This window comes from Microplitis mediator, chromosome 6, assembly GCF_029852145.1.
Source record: "Microplitis mediator isolate UGA2020A chromosome 6, iyMicMedi2.1, whole genome shotgun sequence".
Taxonomy (NCBI): Eukaryota; Metazoa; Arthropoda; class Insecta; order Hymenoptera; family Braconidae; genus Microplitis; species Microplitis mediator.
The window spans coordinates 21,387,807-21,406,825 of NC_079974.1; the positions used below are offsets into that span (position 1 = coordinate 21,387,807).

Genomic DNA, 19,019 nt, shown 5'->3' on the forward strand with positions numbered 1-19,019 from the left:
ATATTACTCTAAATTGTTTATTATTACGGCCGTTTTTAATTGTATCTATTAAAATATTATGATTATTAAATAAAAATATGGTTTATTGCAATTACTTTTTTTTATATCTTTATAAATATTAATTACTAATGCATTAATTTATTTAAATAGGGTAGAAGTACTATTTGTAGCCACTACTCCATTTTTGGACAGTAGATACTTCCTTTAACTAATAAAAAAGTATAAAATAAAATTTTCATCGTAACAGAGCGATAAAAGTATCTCGGTTCGCAATTTTAAACTAATTACGTTATTCGTTATTGCGTTTTGTTTAAATTTTTGGTGGCCAAAATCAGTATTTCTACTCTGAACATCTATACCGTAAGATGGACGGTGGTGGCAGAAAAGTCATCAATGTCATAAAGTACCAGGTCACTTGAAGACCCTTGGATCAAATCCAGGCTGCGGTCATTTTTTATTTTAATGTTTTTACAAATTATAAATTATGCACGATTACATGTACCTGAAGATCGAAACGTTTTTCGCGGGATGAAAATAAAAAAAAAGAAATGAAAAGTAAAAAATCTACTGGATTTAGATTTCGGAAATGTTTAGCACGTCACCCGAAAATGACAGGCCATCCTCAACTACCTCTTAAGTCGCCTTTAGACACAAATTTCATGAATTATTTTCATTTTTGTTGCTTGAAAAACGTTTCGATCTTCAGGTACATACGATTACACACCAATTTTTTTTTTTTAAGTAAATTTGAAAAAAAAAAAACTTTTAAATTTATGCCAAAATGAGTATCTAAAATACAGGAAAATTCAAAAAAATATATCCGTATTAAATTCATTTTATTAAAAAAAAATGTTAAAAAATCTCTTACAATAACAATAAATTAAATATCTCACAATAAAAGTTAAAAATATATACACATCATTTACATTAACTCAAAAAAAGTATAAATTTTTATTTGTCCGCCATCACACTGGATGTCCTTCCTAAGCACATTAATAAATCGTCATCGCTCAAATATACCAAAATATTCCTGACACAATTGTGCGGCAGCTTGATAAAAACATCTTCCAGGAATTTCTCAACATCATTTAGCAGCTGGTTACGCTTCTGTCCTTTTTTGAAATAAAAAACCAACATCTCCGCGTACAACGGATACTTCACCGTCAGCTTATCGAGCTTCACAGCCTTCCTGATATTTTTATTCTCCGCATACATCGCCAGTTGATCAACATCCTTAGCAAGCAGATCGTAGTAACAAATATTACTCTTATTTATTTTTTCAGTCTTCATTTTCTTTAGCTCTCTTCTACATTCTTTTTGAAAGTCTCTGTTACCTCCTCTGTGATTGGACCAATCTAGATGTCTTTGATGAACAAACAAGCCAGCCGCCTTCAATTTAAGTACATGCTGCTCAAGAATAGTCAAAGAAGCATCAGCCAACTCAAGATGTACATAAGAATTGTTAATATCAACTCCTAAATTTAAAAGCATCTTCAGCAACTCATCATCGCCGTACCCTTTGATAGCGATGTCAATAATAGACTGACGCTTATCGTCAAATTTATTTGTAGCAGTAGCGTTTACATCAGCGCCTGCATTTATCAGCATCAAAATAATTTCTTTTAAATTACGTGACGATGCTTCAAGAAGTGGAGTGATTCCTTCAAATCTATACGTGTTGCTCTTGCGATTTACATCAGCTCCACAAGCTAGCAAACGTTTGACAATAAATTCATTTTCCGAGCAAACAGCCATATGTAGAATAGTCTTTACGTCATTTCCCATGATATTGACATCGGCGCCTCGACTCAGCAGTAAATCAACCAGCTCCGCATTACCATTTTGCGCAGCAATATGCAATGCAGTGAATCCCGCGCCCTGATCTTTTGAAAAATAATTAATGTCAGCTCCATGATCCAGCAGTAATTTTGTCATACTACAATTATCATCTCTCACAGCAACTTGCAGTGCGCTCTCATCATTCATCGTCTTTTTGTCAACATCTATTTTAAGATTATCCAAAAAATATTCCGTCACTTCCAGACAATCGTCATAGACAGCGACGTGATAAGGCGTCAATCCATAAATAAGATCATGTTGACCATGAATATCAAACAGCGCATTTTTTTCCAACAACATTTTTACAATTGTTAAATTATTTTTCGACGCGGCAATATGGAGCGGCGTTATATTGTCATCTGTCTTGACATTTACGTCGCAAAACTGATGATCCAATAAAATCTTTACTACATCTTCGTAACATGCCTCAGCAGCAGCATGCAGAGCAGTCCATCCGGGAATAAAATCACCGCAATTTACCGCATTTATATCAGCACCGTTGTCAAGTAGATATTTAATCATCTTTACATTTTTATTGGTAACTGCTAAAAAAAGAAGAGTTTGATCAGATTTATTGCGGACATTTATGTCTGCGTACTTGCCGAATAGCAAAGCTATCAAGTCTTCACCGTAGCCCATTTTTGAAAGCTGCTGCATTGAAAAATTTTTAAACACTTCTTTTATTGAACTGTTGTAATTATTGTAATTTGAATTTCCCGCTAAACTATTGATCAATTTGAAATTTTTACGCTCGACAGCGTGACGCAAGTTGGTGTCATAATTTTTCATCAGTTCCTGGACGTTTATTTCTGTTGTGAAAAGTAACTCCAGAATATCCAGACGATCTCTTCTCACTGCGATGTGCAATGGAGTTTCCCATCGTAGGTATGGGTCATCAGATTTGTTCTTAGCAGAAATATTGGCTCCATATTCAACTAAACACTTGATAGCTGGCAATAATTCATTATCAACAGCTAGATGCAGTGCTGTGTTAGAATCTTCACCTGGTGCATTGACATCAACGCCAGTTCTCATAATTTTTTTAACCAATTCAATATCTCCAGCTTTAACAGCAACATGTAACTGAGTATCTTTGGATTCTTTCCTCAAAGAAACCAATTCTTCTTCGTCCTCGTAAGTTGATTCGACAGACGAGCCTTTAATCCAGTCAGAAAAGCTGGAGTTCTCTTGGAATTCCTCGTTGTCATTTGCGTCTTCGTCAACAGCTTGTGCTATCAATTGAAAAGAATTTACCTCGCGGTCATTATCGTATATATTATCAGAGCTTGATGATTCGCTGTCACTGTCTGATAAATTTTCCTGATTTATTGCTTCTGACAGGTCGCTGTCATTCAATGTATCGTCAGATTTTGATGACAATGTATCCAGACGTCTCCGCTTAGGTGGTGTTTCATCATCAGACATTGTAATCACGTTCTATTAATTCCTAAAAATTATAAGTGTCATTAAATTCACTTACAACTTGACATTTGACGTTTTACTTTTTTTACTCATTTAGCACAAAGTAACTCACCTGTGATTACATAAAAAATTACTGATACTATTTGATCTGTCAAATTAAAATTAGTGTTGCACACACACTTTTTATTACAGTAAAAATAGTTATATATATATCTATATATATTTTGTTATTGATATTTATAAATATGTTTACATTGACACATGTGTCATATTGTAGGTTAGGAGTTTTGTTATTCAAAATATTTTTTTTACTCAATAATTTATATTTTTATCACTTGGTGGCGACCGAGGCGACATACTTTTATTATTCTTTAAATATTCTTTTAAAATAATGAGTTAATATTTATAAATAATTATCCAACAAATTATCAAACTATTATAAAAAATTAATTTTCAAAATTTTAGCGCCAAATTAATTTTTTTTAAAAGTAAGTTCTGACAAAGTTTCTTTCTTTGTTTTGATTTTTATTTATGACGTCATAAACATAAATATATGTATGTATGACTGCACATATGTTAAATGTCATAATAAAAACAAATCGTGTCAAGGATGTAATTAAAGTACGTGATTATTAATTGTTTAAATAAATTAATAATAAAAGTATAGTTTTGATTTGAAAATTTGAATTGATGACATAATTAATTGTTGAGCTGTCAAAATGACAACTGAAAATAAAGAACTGTGTGACTTAACTAATGTCGTATTGCAAGTGGGTGGAGATAAACTAAATCAAGTAAGTCTTAATGAATTAACCTTTAATTAAAATTAATTACTTAATTAATTAAAATTTAATTATTAATAATTCAGGACAATCAATCACTAAAACGCCCCAAAAGAATTTTACATTTTTCTGATGGTGATCTAGTCGAATATTCTGATGATGAAACGGACTCCAGTTCACCTGACACTGATAAAAAACTCATTGATCTTGTAAATATTACTTATATTTTAACTATTAAATTATTGTCATAGATAATGATTAATTTTTCTTGCTAGAAAAATATTGGATGGATCCCGTGGACTTGGTACCAAACCTCGTGGATCGGCTCCAAAGTACTCGAGAGCTGTGATTACGTTGGCGAAGCACTGGCTGATTTTTTAGGCATTACCTCACCCAAGTATAATTTTGAACTTGCTGAGTACCATCGTCTTCAGAAGCTGCAAAACGATGAAGATAAAAAAGACCTTGAGATGCAGGGCTGGACTCAAAGTAATACAGAAAATCTTATTCTTAATGACATTAAAACTTCCGGCAATTAATTTTATAAACAAAAAAAAAAATTACTCACACTCAGTCAAGAGTTTTACGAAAATTACTCAGTTATGATCAACTATTTAGTTCCCTTAAAAAAACTAGTCTTCTAAAATTTATTTCCCGGTAACTTTTTAAGGTAAGAGACCTAGTACCCGATCAGGGAACCAGTACTCGATCGCTTCATGTATTTGTATATTTATATTTAGTAAATGTAGATATACAAATATATGAGTGATCGGGTACTGGGTTTCTTACCTTAGGTCTCACAGAAACGTTTAAAAATTTTTTTTTTACATTTTAAAATATTTAAATTTAATTTTTCATGCTTACAATTATAAATATTTTATTAAAAAATGAGCATAAGTAAATTTGCACAAATATCAGTACTCAGCTCTCCCCTTTATTTTTTGTTAAAATAATAATTCAACATTTAAAGTAATTAATTAAAAAAAATAAATCAGGAAATTTTCAAATGATTAATTTTTAAAGTTCTGAATGATCATTTCCCAATAATTTCATTTAATTATTAGGAAAATTAATAATTACATGTATTAAAATTATTTACTCAATTAAAAATAAATAGGGAGTCTGAATATCAAAAGAGGGCTAGCAATTATTTTAAATTGAAAAACAAAAAATAAGCCTAGTGCCTTTAAAAAAAACGCACTTTATTGACAATTTATAATATATTTTTAACATATTAATATATTTGTATATCTAAATTGTACAATTATACGTTGCATTTATTATTATCATTACTCTTACTCTTTTTGTTCAACAGTCTTTAATTAATAATTAATACCCTTCATATAAATCTGACAATGGAATTATTTTTAAGTTTTGTCGTTATTTAAAATATACAATTGCATCGTACGGAAATTTATTGCTAACAGTAACGTCAAAAAATAATAAAATATTGTCAATAATATGTAATTATTATTATTATCATCAGTGATAATAAAGAAATAAAAATTAGTAATAATAAATCAGTACTACGAAGACTCTGGTACAAAACGATGAAGTGCACTGGTTAAGACTAGCAATGAACTCTGAAGACCTTGTGGTAAATGTCTTTGTAACCAAGCTCCTTTGTACTGTTCAATGTGTGCTAACATTTTATTAGCAATGTCAGTTCTAAATGTCGGTGGTAAATTACAAACACCGAGATTAATAACAGCTAGGCCCATATTGCTGTTTGGATTTACACCAACACCAATAAGCGTGCGACCAATACGACACGCCGTCACCATTAAATCAGCAGTTAATTGCAATTCCTGTATGTCCATTGATCCAAATTTTGCAGTTACATTCGCTTCATACAATGCATGAGTCACGCGTTTTATTTGCTTGGTCATTCTCTGTTAAAATAAAAATTAATAAATTAAAATAAATAAATAACTAATTCATGATTTGAACTTACAGCGAATAAATCAGCAGACAAATATTCCAAATTAACATTATCAGGATCAGTGAGCAATCTGTAGAGCGTCGATCCCCGGTTGTCAGGAATCTGTTGCAAGTCATTGGCATCCTGGTTTTTACTGAGCGTTAATACCAAAGTGTCAACGCGTCCTAGTTCAAGAATAGTACCGCCGATTTTGTGTTCCAGGTCTTGGAAAACGTGGATGTTTAAAATACTGGTCAAATACCGCTGACGTTTAATCAAATTAGCAACCTCTGGGTTGTCGTATAGGTCAACAGGACCTAGTTCGATTTCTGTTGAAGGGTTCCAAGAAAGACCAGCGGCTATCAGGTATCCGAGCCACGAGAAAGGGTGCGGAGTTAGATGGTGACTTCCTGACCAGTGAGCCACGACAATACCAATTGAATTTTGTTCAATGGCCATTTTCAATGCGTTCCTTGTGTTTATCAAAGTCGATCCAGGACAACCGGCTAAGCTGTTGTAGCTCGCGGTACCTGAGGACGGCAGCACATTGCCTCCAGCTGTTTTAAAGGATTCAGTCCACTCGGAGAAGTCGTAGTCTGCTTGGAATCCGTACTCGACAAGTATCACGTTGCTAGGAACGCTTCTGAACTCGGGTTTTGAATGCAAGCCGTTGCTACAGAGTAGCAGAGTTGTGTCGGAATTTAAATTTAGAATGTGCCAGAGTTCTTGGAGACACGAATAAGATTTAAATACTTCAGACATGTCAGTTTCTACGGTCTCGTTAATACTGTTGCTCAAATCAAGATTTTCTGGTGGCACCAGCAAGCTCGCAAGTCTAGGGCCCACGTGCACGTAACTCAAGCTTGGAAATATTGCGAGTAGTTCTTGAAACACTGGCCACATTTGCGTCAAATGACGCTGGCTTACGTTTGAGTCGACGTCTAGAGCTGGGATTAGATTCAAATGGCGATCGCGGCAGTACCGATCCAATGTCACCATTTCGGAGCGTGTGTAACACAATTGCCAATCACAGCTGGGATTTAATCTTGAATACAGGTGGAGATGGGATACTTTGAATGACGACCATAGATCTATAGTGTGCAGTAAATACTCCAGTGTCGGGGTTCTACCACGTGGAGAAATGTCGAGCAGTATCCCGCGATGCATAAACCGCGGCTCGTCTTTTATCAAAACGGATTCGATCTCCGTAACTTCCGGTGAGTTTGAATTTTTACTGAGACGCAGTATCTGGACGAATGTGCACACCGCGTAATGTAAGCCCGCTAGACTTCCCGCGCTAACTTTTATTGAATTCTGTGATATGTGAAGTTGATAACCCTCTGCTATATTAAATAATTTACGATTAACGATACATTCAATCCTGTTGTCGCTAGTGAATCTTCCAGATCCCGGTTGGACTTCGCCCACTTTAACATCGTGGCCTAGTTCAAGCAAATACGTACGGCTTACTTCCCAGACATCCAGGATATCGTGAATAGATTCACTTCCTTGGATTATTGATATAAATATTTCTTTGCCAGCAATAAAAGGCGGCGAGTAGTGACTCAAATCAATTATACTCTTGGGTTCAGGCCATATTAAATTCCATGTTGGTGATTTGTCATGAGATCTTATTGGACTCTGGTGATGGTGATGCGTGTTGTCATTTACTGGGTCACGTAGGGCAGGTAGTGTTGGATCGTACAGAGGATCTGTTGATTTAGCAGAATCTATTGACAGCTGGCTCATATTCGTTGACAAATTTTTCTGGCTAAAATTTGTTGAGTCACTGTATGTTACTGGACTATGAACACTGTCAGTTTCTTTCGGCATAGTACGTTGCAGTAAGCCAAATATTGCTGGCTTTGTTCGTGATAAATCGTATGGACTCTTATTTGCAAATGTTCTGAATAAATAATAACATATTTATAGATATATTAAATAATTATTACCAATATTATATAATAATTACCCTTGTAGAGCACGAGTGTGAGGATTTGCACCAGCAAGTAATAATTCTTGGCATATTGTTATGTCGCCACGATTGACTGCTTCATGCAAAGGCGTCGCTCCGCAACCATTCTCGGCATTAACATCAGCACCGCGATCTTTAATATTTATTTACTGTTAGATAAGTAAATACTTATTGATTTATATATTTTTTTCTTACCAATAAGACAAGCAACTACATCTTTATTGCCGTAACAAGCGGCCCAGTGCAATGGTGTATTTTTACTACCTTCTGAATCCCATGAATTAACATCAATGCCTGCTTCTAGTAATTGAATAACTCTATCTATTCTAATGAAACAAAATATTATTATTTATATTAATTTTAAATAACAAAAGTCGTGTCTAAGCATCAAAAGACATTGATTTAAATAATTATCTAGTGAAAAAAAAATAATTTACTCAGATGCAGCAGTAGCACGTAATAATTCTTCAACGTAAATCAAACGTATGACTTCACTAGCAGCAACATCAACAGCATTACGTCCATGTGCATTTTTAACCGCTGGATCAGCACCGCAACTTAGTAATGTTCTTACTACATCAACCTGATTCGTCTAAATGTCAAAATATAATTTATTTAGATAAAAATTTTTGGGCAAATAATGATGCTGAAAGTAGCAGTCATTTAAAAAATTTATGTATTTTAAATAAACAAAATAAATTGATATGCAATTATTTTTAAAAATGCATGTAAAGAATTTTTTTAAATTTTACTGTTGATATTTTATGGCTCGAAGTTTGCAGACAATTAACTTTTGAATTTTTTTTTTCAGCAAATCAATTACAAAAAACGAAAACTAAAAATATGCACATGCAGAAAATTTAAAAAACTGTAAGTGCAATTTTTTTAAATAATTTTTTTTTGTAATTCATCGTTTTGAAAAAAAATCCAAACGTTATTAGAAGTCGGCTAACTTCAGTATGATCCTGAAATTAGCACAGTTAAAAATTTTCGAATTTTGTTTTCAAGGACTTAATTTAAAAAAAAAATAAAAATATGCGCATGTAGAAAATTTAATAAACTATGAGTGCAATTTTTTAAAATAATTTTTTTTTGTAATTTATCGTTTTGAAAAAAAATTCAAAAATTATTAGAAGTCGGCTAACTTCAGTATCATGATATGTTTTAAAATTTCTGATAACAATTAACTCAGTAATTAAAAACACTTAAATTTTCAGATGCCGGGTACTCTCAGTATCATCAAATAGTAAATAATAAATTTGAAATAATTACCTTTGAAGCGTAAGATAAAAAAGTACCTTCTTCTAAAAATGGTTGATTTAAAATTTCATCTCTGGTTATTCCTTCGCCAACGTTGCCATTGTCACCTAAGCAAATTTAAAAAACAATTTAAATAACTCGTCCTTCAAAAAATTATTTAAAAAATTCGTGCCGCAAAAATATTTAAAAATTTTGAAATAAAAAATATAGCGAATTTGAAACCCAGTACTGGGTTAAATTCCAAATTGAGTCAGCATTTAATGCAAAATTACAATTTTATTTATTTAATGTATCAGTTGATATTTTTTTTATTGGTTATACATTTAGATATTTATTGTATACATACAGGCACCAAGTAAAGATCGAAGGATATCAGTGCGACCATGATCAATCGCTGTCCTAATATCTGAACAAATGTCTTGCATTTTAAATTATTATTTATTTAATTACACTAATTATTGCCATTTAATTTAAATTTATATACTATATACTTATTAAAAATATATATGCCGCTTATTCACTACCGCGACTGTCAGTTTTTTTGGTATGTAAAAATGGACGGATTTTCAGTATTTAAAAATGGCCTACAATAAATATGGCAGCCTATAATGTAGAAAACTACTTCAGACAGTCGGTAAATTTTAAATGATACTAAAATTAGCCGAAGTCTAATAATTTTTGGATGCTTTTAAAAACGATAAATTAGAAAAAAAAAATATTTTAAAAAATTGCACCTCTAATTTTTTGAATTTTCTACATGTGCATTTTTTCAGTTTTTTTTTTTTTCTAAATTAAACTGTTGGAAAAAAAATTCGAAAATTTTTAATTGTCTGCTAACTTCAGTATCATAAATTTTAAATAATATATTATACATATATACACATGTGTGCAAAGTAAATAATTAAGTAGAATTAAATGTCATCAGGTCTTTCACCTCAGGTATTAAATAAATAATAAACAAAATAAATGGTAAGTGAGCAATGATTATTTATTACTTTATTTTAAATGTAATTGGTGTGTTATATACATATAAGATAATTTTATTGACGAATATCGTCAAATAATTGTGAATTTATAATTTTTATTAAAACTTTATGTACTTTTTTTGTTCTTGAATTACTTATTATTTTTATTACTTAATTTATGTCTTGTAGCAATGCAATTAAAAAAAAAAAAAAAAATAAACGACGATGACAAATTATAAAATACAAAATAATAGACGATTAATTGTAATTGGCTTTTTCGCAGCGGAGACTAACGCATAACAAATGCTTTCAGTTTATCACATCGTCAATTCCTGTAACAGATAAATAAATAGTCAAATTCGTAATGACATTAAAAATAATTAATTAACAATTATTTTTAACAATTATATTCAGACAGCCAAGTTTATCTTCAAAGTAATCCGACAGTGAAATAAATTTTAGCGAAACCTTCACGATTATCATCATTTTAAATTAATTTGCACACGAAGAAAAATGCTGGCTCAAAACCTTACAATTTTATGATAGTAAAGTTAGCAGACATTTGAAATTAAAAAAAATTTTTTTAACAGATAAATAATGAAAAAAAAATATTTCTAAAAAAATGCACACGTCAGAAATTTCATAAACTATACGTGCAATTTTTCAAAATATTTTTTTTTATATTTATTTTTTGTTAAAAAAAATCCAAAAATTTTTAAATGTCTGCTAACTTTATCGTCATTACAATTTTGAGTGTGAATGTAGCACGGCTGCCCAATTTCAAAACACAGTAAGTGACAAATTTTTCGAAATCAATTTTCTAGTATTTTTAGTTCCAGTGGAGTCTTGTGGACATGATTCGATGCATGTTTCAAAAATTTTATTTTTGTCAGTTACTGTGTTTTGAAATTGGGCAGCCGTGCAGCAGACGTCAGACAAATTTAAAAGTAATAATAAATAGAGTAAAAAATGGTAAAATAAAATTTTTTAAAAATGCACATTTAAAAAATTTAAAAATTAATAAGTGCATTTTTTATAATTATTATTTTTTAAATTATTTACTCTATTTACTTATAATTTATAATTTGTCTGATGTGATACTTTCACACTCATCTAATTTTTATTGTGCTGTCGACCAAACTTTAAACAGGAAGTGAAGTATCCAAAAGATTATTACGCTCTTATAAAAAATGTTATGCCACATGATAATTATTATATATAAAAATTATTGTTTTCAAAGCTTATCGATAAGTTTCTCGCGCGTAACAAGTATTGCGATACAGCATAATAGTTTTTTGGATGCTTCACTTCCTGTTTTAAGTTTGACCGACAGCATAATAAAAATTGATAGGTTTCGAGCCAACATTTTTCTCCTTGCAATTAAATGAGTAGTGTAAATTAAAAATGACAAAAAATTTTACCATGATAGCATTGACGATATCATTCTGATTATTTTTAAGCGCTTTAATAGCTTTCGCTCTTGACACTTGAGCTTGTGCGACAACCAGTTCGACGTCTTTTTCCTCGACGCCAGTCTCATCAACTTCTTCCTCGGATTCTTCTTGTATAGGAGCTACGACAGATGTACTGCCGCCAGCTTCAGCAGTTGCGGTACTTGGTGGTTCCTTGAATTTCTCAGCAGCTGCAACTTGTGCTTGTTGACTCAAGTCTTCAATCTAGACAATAAAAATCATAATTTAAAATCAAAGTCCAATTAAAAAAATTATTCTAATTGAATATCAGCACAATAAGTACCTTGGCTTCACCAAAGATTATGTAGGTATCAGAAGCCGGATTTTTAAGGACATCAGGTTTGTTGATGACGAACAAAATATTCTTTGCTTTACGAATGGTAACGCGGTTGACTCCCTGTACGAGTTTCAGTCCAAGTTTGCTCATAAGTTTACGTGCTTTTTTTTCACCACGTGTCTGTTTAGCTTTGGAGATGACGTCGACTGGTAAACCGCTGACGTTGGTGCCAGAGTAACTTCCACCTCCGGCACTTGGGTCCTCCAAATCGGGAATTGAGTCATCGGAATCTGATTCTGTCCCAGATCCTGCGGGTACAACCTCGACTTTTGAGTCTGAGCTCGCTGCCTTGTCCAATTCAGTTAATTCCGGCATCTTTTATTATCTGAAAATTAATTATGAATAATTAATTAATAATTTTGTTCATTACCAAATACTTAATAATTATTTTCAATAGATTATTTATCAGACAGCCAAGTTTCTCTTCAAAGTAATCTGACAGTGAAATAAATTTTAGCGAAACCATCACTGTGCTATCATCATTATTACAAACTTATATAATTAAATATATATATTATTACAAGTACTTTTAATTATAATGAATTGTGATAAATAAATATATGAGTTGAGACAAAATAAAGCCGGCGCGCCATTTTTATCTTTATCTAGAACGTGTTTGCTAGGGTGCCGATTAAAAAAACTACAGTTTCAAGGTCCAATTATTGCCACTATTAAATAATAACAATTAAAATTCTATAAATTAATATATTTATAAGTAAAAATTAATATTTATCAAAATAAATGACGTTAAATATTTATTTAAAAAGTAATAAAATTTATTTTACCATAAAAGGAAAGGGAGTGCATTTTTTTTTACATCGCGACTCACGCGAGATCGTTGGAAAAATCCAAGTTACGATGACAATAAAAATCATTTTATTAGACTATTAATTTATATATATAATATGAAATTTAAACTTTGTAATGAAGTTATTATTGAGGAGTATTAATAAGTGATGTAATTTAGATTTTTGGATTTACCTTTACAGATATTTAGACTGAGTGAATTGTCGGTTGGAGATTGGAGGTTGTAAACGCTTTGAGTTGAAACTATATTCATGCGTCACGAACGGCCATTTTCAATATTTTTTAGTTTACTGTAAAGACACTTGATGACACTGTCAAAAATCCGCCTAAATTTAAATTTTACAAATTTTTTTCAACGAAAAAAAAATCAGTACATTGTCATTCTTTTACTTTCTTAGTTACCTGAAATTTTTAAATCTTTTAATTTACTTTACATTACTTTAAATTTTTAAAAAAGTTTTTTTTTATTTTATCTTACAAACATTTTTTTTTTTGCTTAAAACTAACGTTTTTTATACAGACAAGAAATTAATTGAATGAACATACAGTAAAAAATAATTTAATTAATTAATTTTAATCTTCTTCCATTGGTTCTTCATGATTTTTTGTTGCGCTAGAATTTTCTACTTCATTTTCTATCGGAGTTGTTTCATTATTACTACTCTCAGTATTTTCTTTCGTAGTTTCTACAGTATTCATTTCAACATCTTCAGTATCTTTACTTGTCTCCTCATCTTTACTATCTACTGTCGTATTTTTTTTATCAACATCTCCAGTATCTTTATTATTAACTTCTTCTGTACCTTCTACAGTCATATTAATTTTTGCAACTTCAGTATTTTCTTTTCCCGTATTTTCTACTATCATATTTGTATTTTCAACATCTCCAGTATCTTTACTTGTCTCCTCATCTTTACTATCTACTGTCGTATTTCCTTTATCAACATCTCCAGTATCTTTATTATTTACTTCTTCTGCACCTTCTACAGTCATATTAATTTTTTCAACTTCAGTATTTTCTTTTCCCGTATTTTCTACTATCATATTTGTATTTTCAACATCTCCAGTATCTTTGATTGTCTCCTCATCTTGACTTTCTACTGCCGTATTTCCTTTATCATCATCTCCAGTATTTTTATTATTAACTTCTTCTCCTGTATTTTCTACAGTAATATTTATTTTATCAACAGCTTCAGTACCGTTACTATTGTCTACTACCATCGCTACATCATCTTCTTTATCTCCTTTATTAGAACCATCAATACCTGATTCAGATCCACTAGAACCATTTGCCCCATACGCCATTGCCGGTTTCACATATTCTGCGTACGCATCCTAAGTAAAAATATAAAAAATTATAATTATAAATTCTACATATATAATACTGCAAATATATAATATATAAGAAACTTACCTTCTCATTGGCAACTTTTTTCATGTATAATTCATAAGCAAAATGACAAGCATGAGATACGTCCTGTATTTCAACGACCGGAGCTGAAGGTGGGTCAGCATTGAGCCTTTTAGTCGGATAATTTTCATCGGGTATCAACTTCAGAACTACTGGTCTACGCATCAGCTGTTCGAACACTGGTCTTAATTCAAAACAATCTTTGAACAAAGAAACTCTGGCGAAAACATACAATCCAAGTCTAGCACGAGACATGGCCACAATGAGACGACGGACGTCTCGTAAGTGACCCACGGCACGAGTTCGCACCAATGATAGTAAAATATAATCATTCTGCTGACCCTGGTACTTGTCGACGGTAGTGACCTTGCTGGGACGGCCAATGAGAGGATGGCCTGCGCATCTCGAGTTGATGACATCACGGATAAGATGTTTCTGACCGTTGTAAGTTGTCAGAATACTTATTTTATCAGCAGGATATCCGAGCACTCTCATGTACATAAATACAGCAACGCAGTACTCAGCTTCGGCTAAATTCTGGTAAAAGTAAGCAGTGGGTTCGGATTCTCCTTTTCCTTTGAAGTCTTCAACGTTAATGAGCTGATAGTCAAAGCAAAATCCAGCATTTGCGGTTAAATACTCAGTACTGCGTTCAACATGCGCAAGATTACCGAGTTTTTTGTATCTCCAGTTGTATAGATTACAGATACTCGGTCTCGCACGTCCTTGAGCATCTAAATCAACAGTTGGTACTCCAAGACGGACAAATCTTGTGAAAAGTGATTGTTCCATGTTTGAATATTTTTGGAACGCCATATTTTTAATAACAGGCGGTAATTGATGATGATCTCCAATCATGATCCAACGTTTCAAACGATTGAACCCATCCTCTGGATTTTGTAGCAGCAATGGTATAAATGTTTCTATTTCTAAAATTTGCGCAGACTCTTCCATAAGAATATTGTCATATTTAAATCCCATATCAACTAATTCGCGCCTTTTTAAAGCAGCGTGCGTACAAGTCATGGCTATTATTTTAGCCTCTTTAACAAGCAGATACTTGGACCGATCAAGACCAGATCTGAGCAGCTCAAAAGCTCGGAATTCTTCCAGCTGCTTGAAGACACTATCGATGTATCTGAAGCAGCTATGGGCAGTCTCCAAATCTTCTTCGTAGCTCTGGCTCTTAAACAGTGGCTGCATTGAATTGCTAAAAAATTTAGTGAACGGAAACTCTTCTTTGATGACATTGACATCAGTGATGTTGTCACCAGATACTTGTTTAAGCTTGGACTCAAACGACTGCCAACGGGTGATAACCTGGTCCATAAAGAAGTAGCCAGCAGTCTCGCAAGTATACGCGACATCACCTTTGACGTTCAATGATTCCTTGAGCCTCTGGACTTCTGCCAGTAGATCTATACGCTTTGCTAGCACGTAATTAACTCGCCCGTAACGGCTGAAGTCTTTTTCAGTCTCCAGTGCCTCTTCTCCATGACCAAGACGAAGTAAATGCCGCTCGTCGATGTCAAGCGCCATAATTTTTTCAAACAGTTGATTCAACGCCTGATTGGAGTGCGTGACAATGAGAGTCCGCTGGTTAGGAAAATTGTGATAAAGATTTGAAATAATTTGAACGGCTACATCAGTCTTACCGGTACCAGGTGGACCGACGACCAAAGTCAGTCCAGGCTGCATACCCGCGCGAATTGCTTCTATTTGCGTTGGAGTAAATGGTATCTGATTTTTTTTCGGTTGGTTTGCTTTGTAAGGACCTCTGCTAGGTATCACATGAGACTCTACTGTGACAATATCTTTGTCTTCAAACGTTATTCGGAAAGGCCTTACCAGTTTATCAGCATCATCTGACTTAACTTGAATTTTGTAGTCCGGAAAACTGGATTTCAGATGATCGATATCAAGAAACGTATCATTGAAATCCATAGTCGATATTCTATTGGGCATCTCCGAGTACTCAGCAGCACCGGGATTACCATAGCCCAGTATGATATCATGCAGCCAATCAGGTACGACGCATTCAGTATTCATCAGCTCGCGAATCGTTTCAAGTACGGCTTTGAAATTATTTTCTTTGGGCTTACGACGCATTATTATACTGAATCCTTCATAAATATCTTCATTGCCATGGCTGGTGGTGTCCATATCAATGCGATATTGGTTGGAATCCAACCAAACTCTGTAAGTTCTCGACTCTCCGGGCAAAACAGGCCGGGGTTCAGGGCCATCCTCAATCACACGTCCGTTTGAATCCAACATACCCTCAATTTCGCAGCCACGTACTGCCGTCAAGCCCACTTGCGTCAGAAACGGAAGCTTGTGTGAGTATTTAGTATTGATGGGATTCGGTGGCTTAACAGTTATAAGAAAACACACATCATGTTTTCTCAAATTTTCCCACTCGGGTTTTATTTCTTTCCGCATACTGAGATTTATCGTGACGTCAGCGCGTACACGCGAGGGTCTTTTCTCACCAATATTAGGCTTAGCGACTTCCACGACCGCGAATTGCGTTATCGGTTGTGCCATACGAGCCCACCCACCAAAATAAACCCCGTCGTCTTCAGCCTTGCAAGGATTTAGTCTACTAACAGAGTCTTCAATGTCCTGACGTATTTCGTACGTCGACTCCAACCGAAACAAATTAAAATTCCTCAGTAAATAATCGTGCAGAGTAAGAAACTGCAGGTTTAATTTAGGCAAAGCCAAGCAGCCTTCTCCAGAAAAGTATTCCGTTGGCACAATATTTTCATTCCAGATAACATCTTCCGTGGGATAAAGCGGCATTTCGTTTAATTCTTCCAGCTGAGATGACCTGCGCTCGTGGCGTGATATCAGTAATTCCTGTAGGAAAAATTTATCAACACGGTACCAGTTTTCGTCATTAGCTCTCTCTGCGGGTGGGATGAGATTCAAATAACACGCGACAGCTTTGAGTTTTTCTTCACTCAGTGAACCAAAATGTTTTTCCAGAGCTTCTCGAGTGTCGACACTCGCGACATTGGCCATCGCGAAACTCCGGAGATCAGGAAATTTAGCGAACGATGCTTTTTGGAGCGAAGTTATTTTTTCGTAGTGAATGTGGGTCATATCGTGATCAGTGAGAGTGTCCCCAGTTTTTTCGTCAATTTCAAATTTCGCGTAGAACTTCAACATCTCCAGTAGCTGACCAAATAAATTACCTTCAGGTCTCTTCAATAAATTGGACAGGGAGCATCTGACAACCAGATGACAATCATCCATCACTGTATTGAAATAACGACGAGTTGGCAGTAATGCTTCCAAGTCAATCATCAGCTCAAGAAATCTTTCGCAGTAGTGGACTTTATCAGGATTCAAAGGATCATCTTCAGTAATTGTGTCTAAGATTGCCATAAATTTAATCATCAGACGATGGAGAAATTTCCTTTCCCAGTCCAACTTTTCTTTAAGCTCTGGTTTGTCTTTTTTCCTTAAAATCCTCCAGTGCTTTCTCCACTTTTCGTGTTTCTTAAACTCCAGTTCCCGCCGACCCTGCTGCAGCGAAACCCACATTGACAACGACACCAGTCGTTTTATTTCATTTCTCACCAGCTCAATTTCCATTGAATTGAAGCAATGGTTCAAAAATACTATCAGCGAGGTCTGCTCTTTTAGATCGTAATCTAAAATACTGTTTTCCAAACACGCCTCTAGTACTCGTTGGATAAAACCCGAGAACTCGGCAGGATTATTTTTGAAAACATCCCAAACTTGAACTCTTTCTCGAAATTTTTCATTCACCATCACGACTATCGAAAGAGTGTGGGCTCTCGAAGCACTCTCTGCTTGATAATTAGGCCATAAATAATTTTCTAAGTACAAACTGTACTCCAACATCATTATCCTCCGTATCGAAAACTTTGACGCACATATTTCTTGTATATAAATGTCTTCGATAACATGTTTATTAAACGGCGAATGTGAATCATTGTCCTGCTGTGTCCAGTATTTACTGGCAATCTGTAACATACATTTACGTTCATATAAACAACATCCACGTGATAATTTATAACCTACAATCCATACGTTTACTGAACGTTACAACTTTCGAAGAATTTTAAATGAAATTCAAATAAATATTTGTACCATGTTTTTTATATTAATTAAAATAATTAAAATATGTAATGACAGATAAATAAATAGTCATTCATACCTGAGTTATATGATCAGATGTTATTTGTTCCACTGTTGGAGCTGGGTTAGTTTTAATGACACGATTATTATCCATTTTACAGTCAGTGTCTTCAAATATAATTTAATAGATTTATCAATCTAATTTCTAATAAAGTATGTATTAATTATTTATTAAACCATAGTTATAATTAAAATAACTAAAATTACAGATACTGAAACTCAAAATACAAACAATGAACTCCGCAAACTGAAGCTGCTGCTGAAGGTATCAAACAGCTGAGTTTTAAAAGTTACCGGTCGACAGCAGCTCCTCTACAGTAATATTAAGGAAATATTTATTTCGCTACTTTTGATCATTGGGCCATGTGAGATGTCAACAACAGCATTTGCAATTTTATCATACGATGGTTACAGCATTACCACAATAGTGCGCGCGAAATTTGAATTATTTGTCAAGACAACTTTATTAAATACAAATAAAATTTAATTATTTTAAATAAATAATGTATTAAATGATATTTCTGGTCAATTACATTTAATTAGTATTTTATACAATAATGTTTATAAATTATGAATTTTTTTTTAACAAGGGCAAGTCATACATACACACATACATACATACACTCACATACATAAGAAATTTATGATTTTTCTC

At 33.2% G+C, this 19,019-nt stretch overlaps 4 protein-coding genes across 4 annotated transcripts; 1 reads left to right on the forward strand and 3 right to left on the reverse strand.

The window, feature by feature from the left end:
* Positions 1-825: 825 nt before the first annotated feature.
* On the reverse strand, positions 826-3,531 carry LOC130669833 (putative ankyrin repeat protein RF_0381). Its single transcript, XM_057472937.1, has 2 exons — positions 3,374-3,531; positions 826-3,286 (listed from the first exon to the last, which is right to left on the reverse strand). The coding sequence occupies exon 2, from the start codon at positions 3,262-3,264 to the stop codon at positions 952-954; it is 2,313 nt and encodes a 770-aa protein (XP_057328920.1). The 5' UTR covers positions 3,265-3,286; positions 3,374-3,531; the 3' UTR covers positions 826-951.
* Positions 3,532-3,623: 92 nt separating this feature from the next.
* Positions 3,624-5,511, forward strand: LOC130669835 (protein FAM177A1). Its single transcript, XM_057472940.1, has 3 exons — positions 3,624-4,055; positions 4,130-4,252; positions 4,319-5,511. Exons 1-3 carry the CDS (start codon positions 3,981-3,983, stop codon positions 4,580-4,582), a joined length of 462 nt encoding a protein of 153 aa, XP_057328923.1. The 5' UTR covers positions 3,624-3,980; the 3' UTR covers positions 4,583-5,511.
* A 1-nt stretch (position 5,512) lies between these two features.
* On the reverse strand, positions 5,513-9,792 carry LOC130669832 (uncharacterized). The gene is made up of 7 exons (XM_057472936.1): positions 9,546-9,792; positions 9,212-9,306; positions 8,377-8,531; positions 8,135-8,265; positions 7,937-8,072; positions 5,998-7,870; positions 5,513-5,935 (listed from the first exon to the last, which is right to left on the reverse strand). The coding sequence occupies exons 1-7, from the start codon at positions 9,622-9,624 to the stop codon at positions 5,570-5,572; spliced, it is 2,835 nt and encodes a 944-aa protein (XP_057328919.1). The 5' UTR covers positions 9,625-9,792; the 3' UTR covers positions 5,513-5,569.
* A 3,164-nt stretch (positions 9,793-12,956) lies between these two features.
* LOC130669831 (RNA helicase aquarius) lies at positions 12,957-18,631 on the reverse strand. The gene is made up of 3 exons (XM_057472934.1): positions 18,384-18,631; positions 14,195-18,190; positions 12,957-14,115 (listed from the first exon to the last, which is right to left on the reverse strand). The coding sequence occupies exons 1-3, from the start codon at positions 18,456-18,458 to the stop codon at positions 13,354-13,356; spliced, it is 4,833 nt and encodes a 1,610-aa protein (XP_057328917.1). The 5' UTR covers positions 18,459-18,631; the 3' UTR covers positions 12,957-13,353.
* Positions 18,632-19,019: the final 388 nt, after the last annotated feature.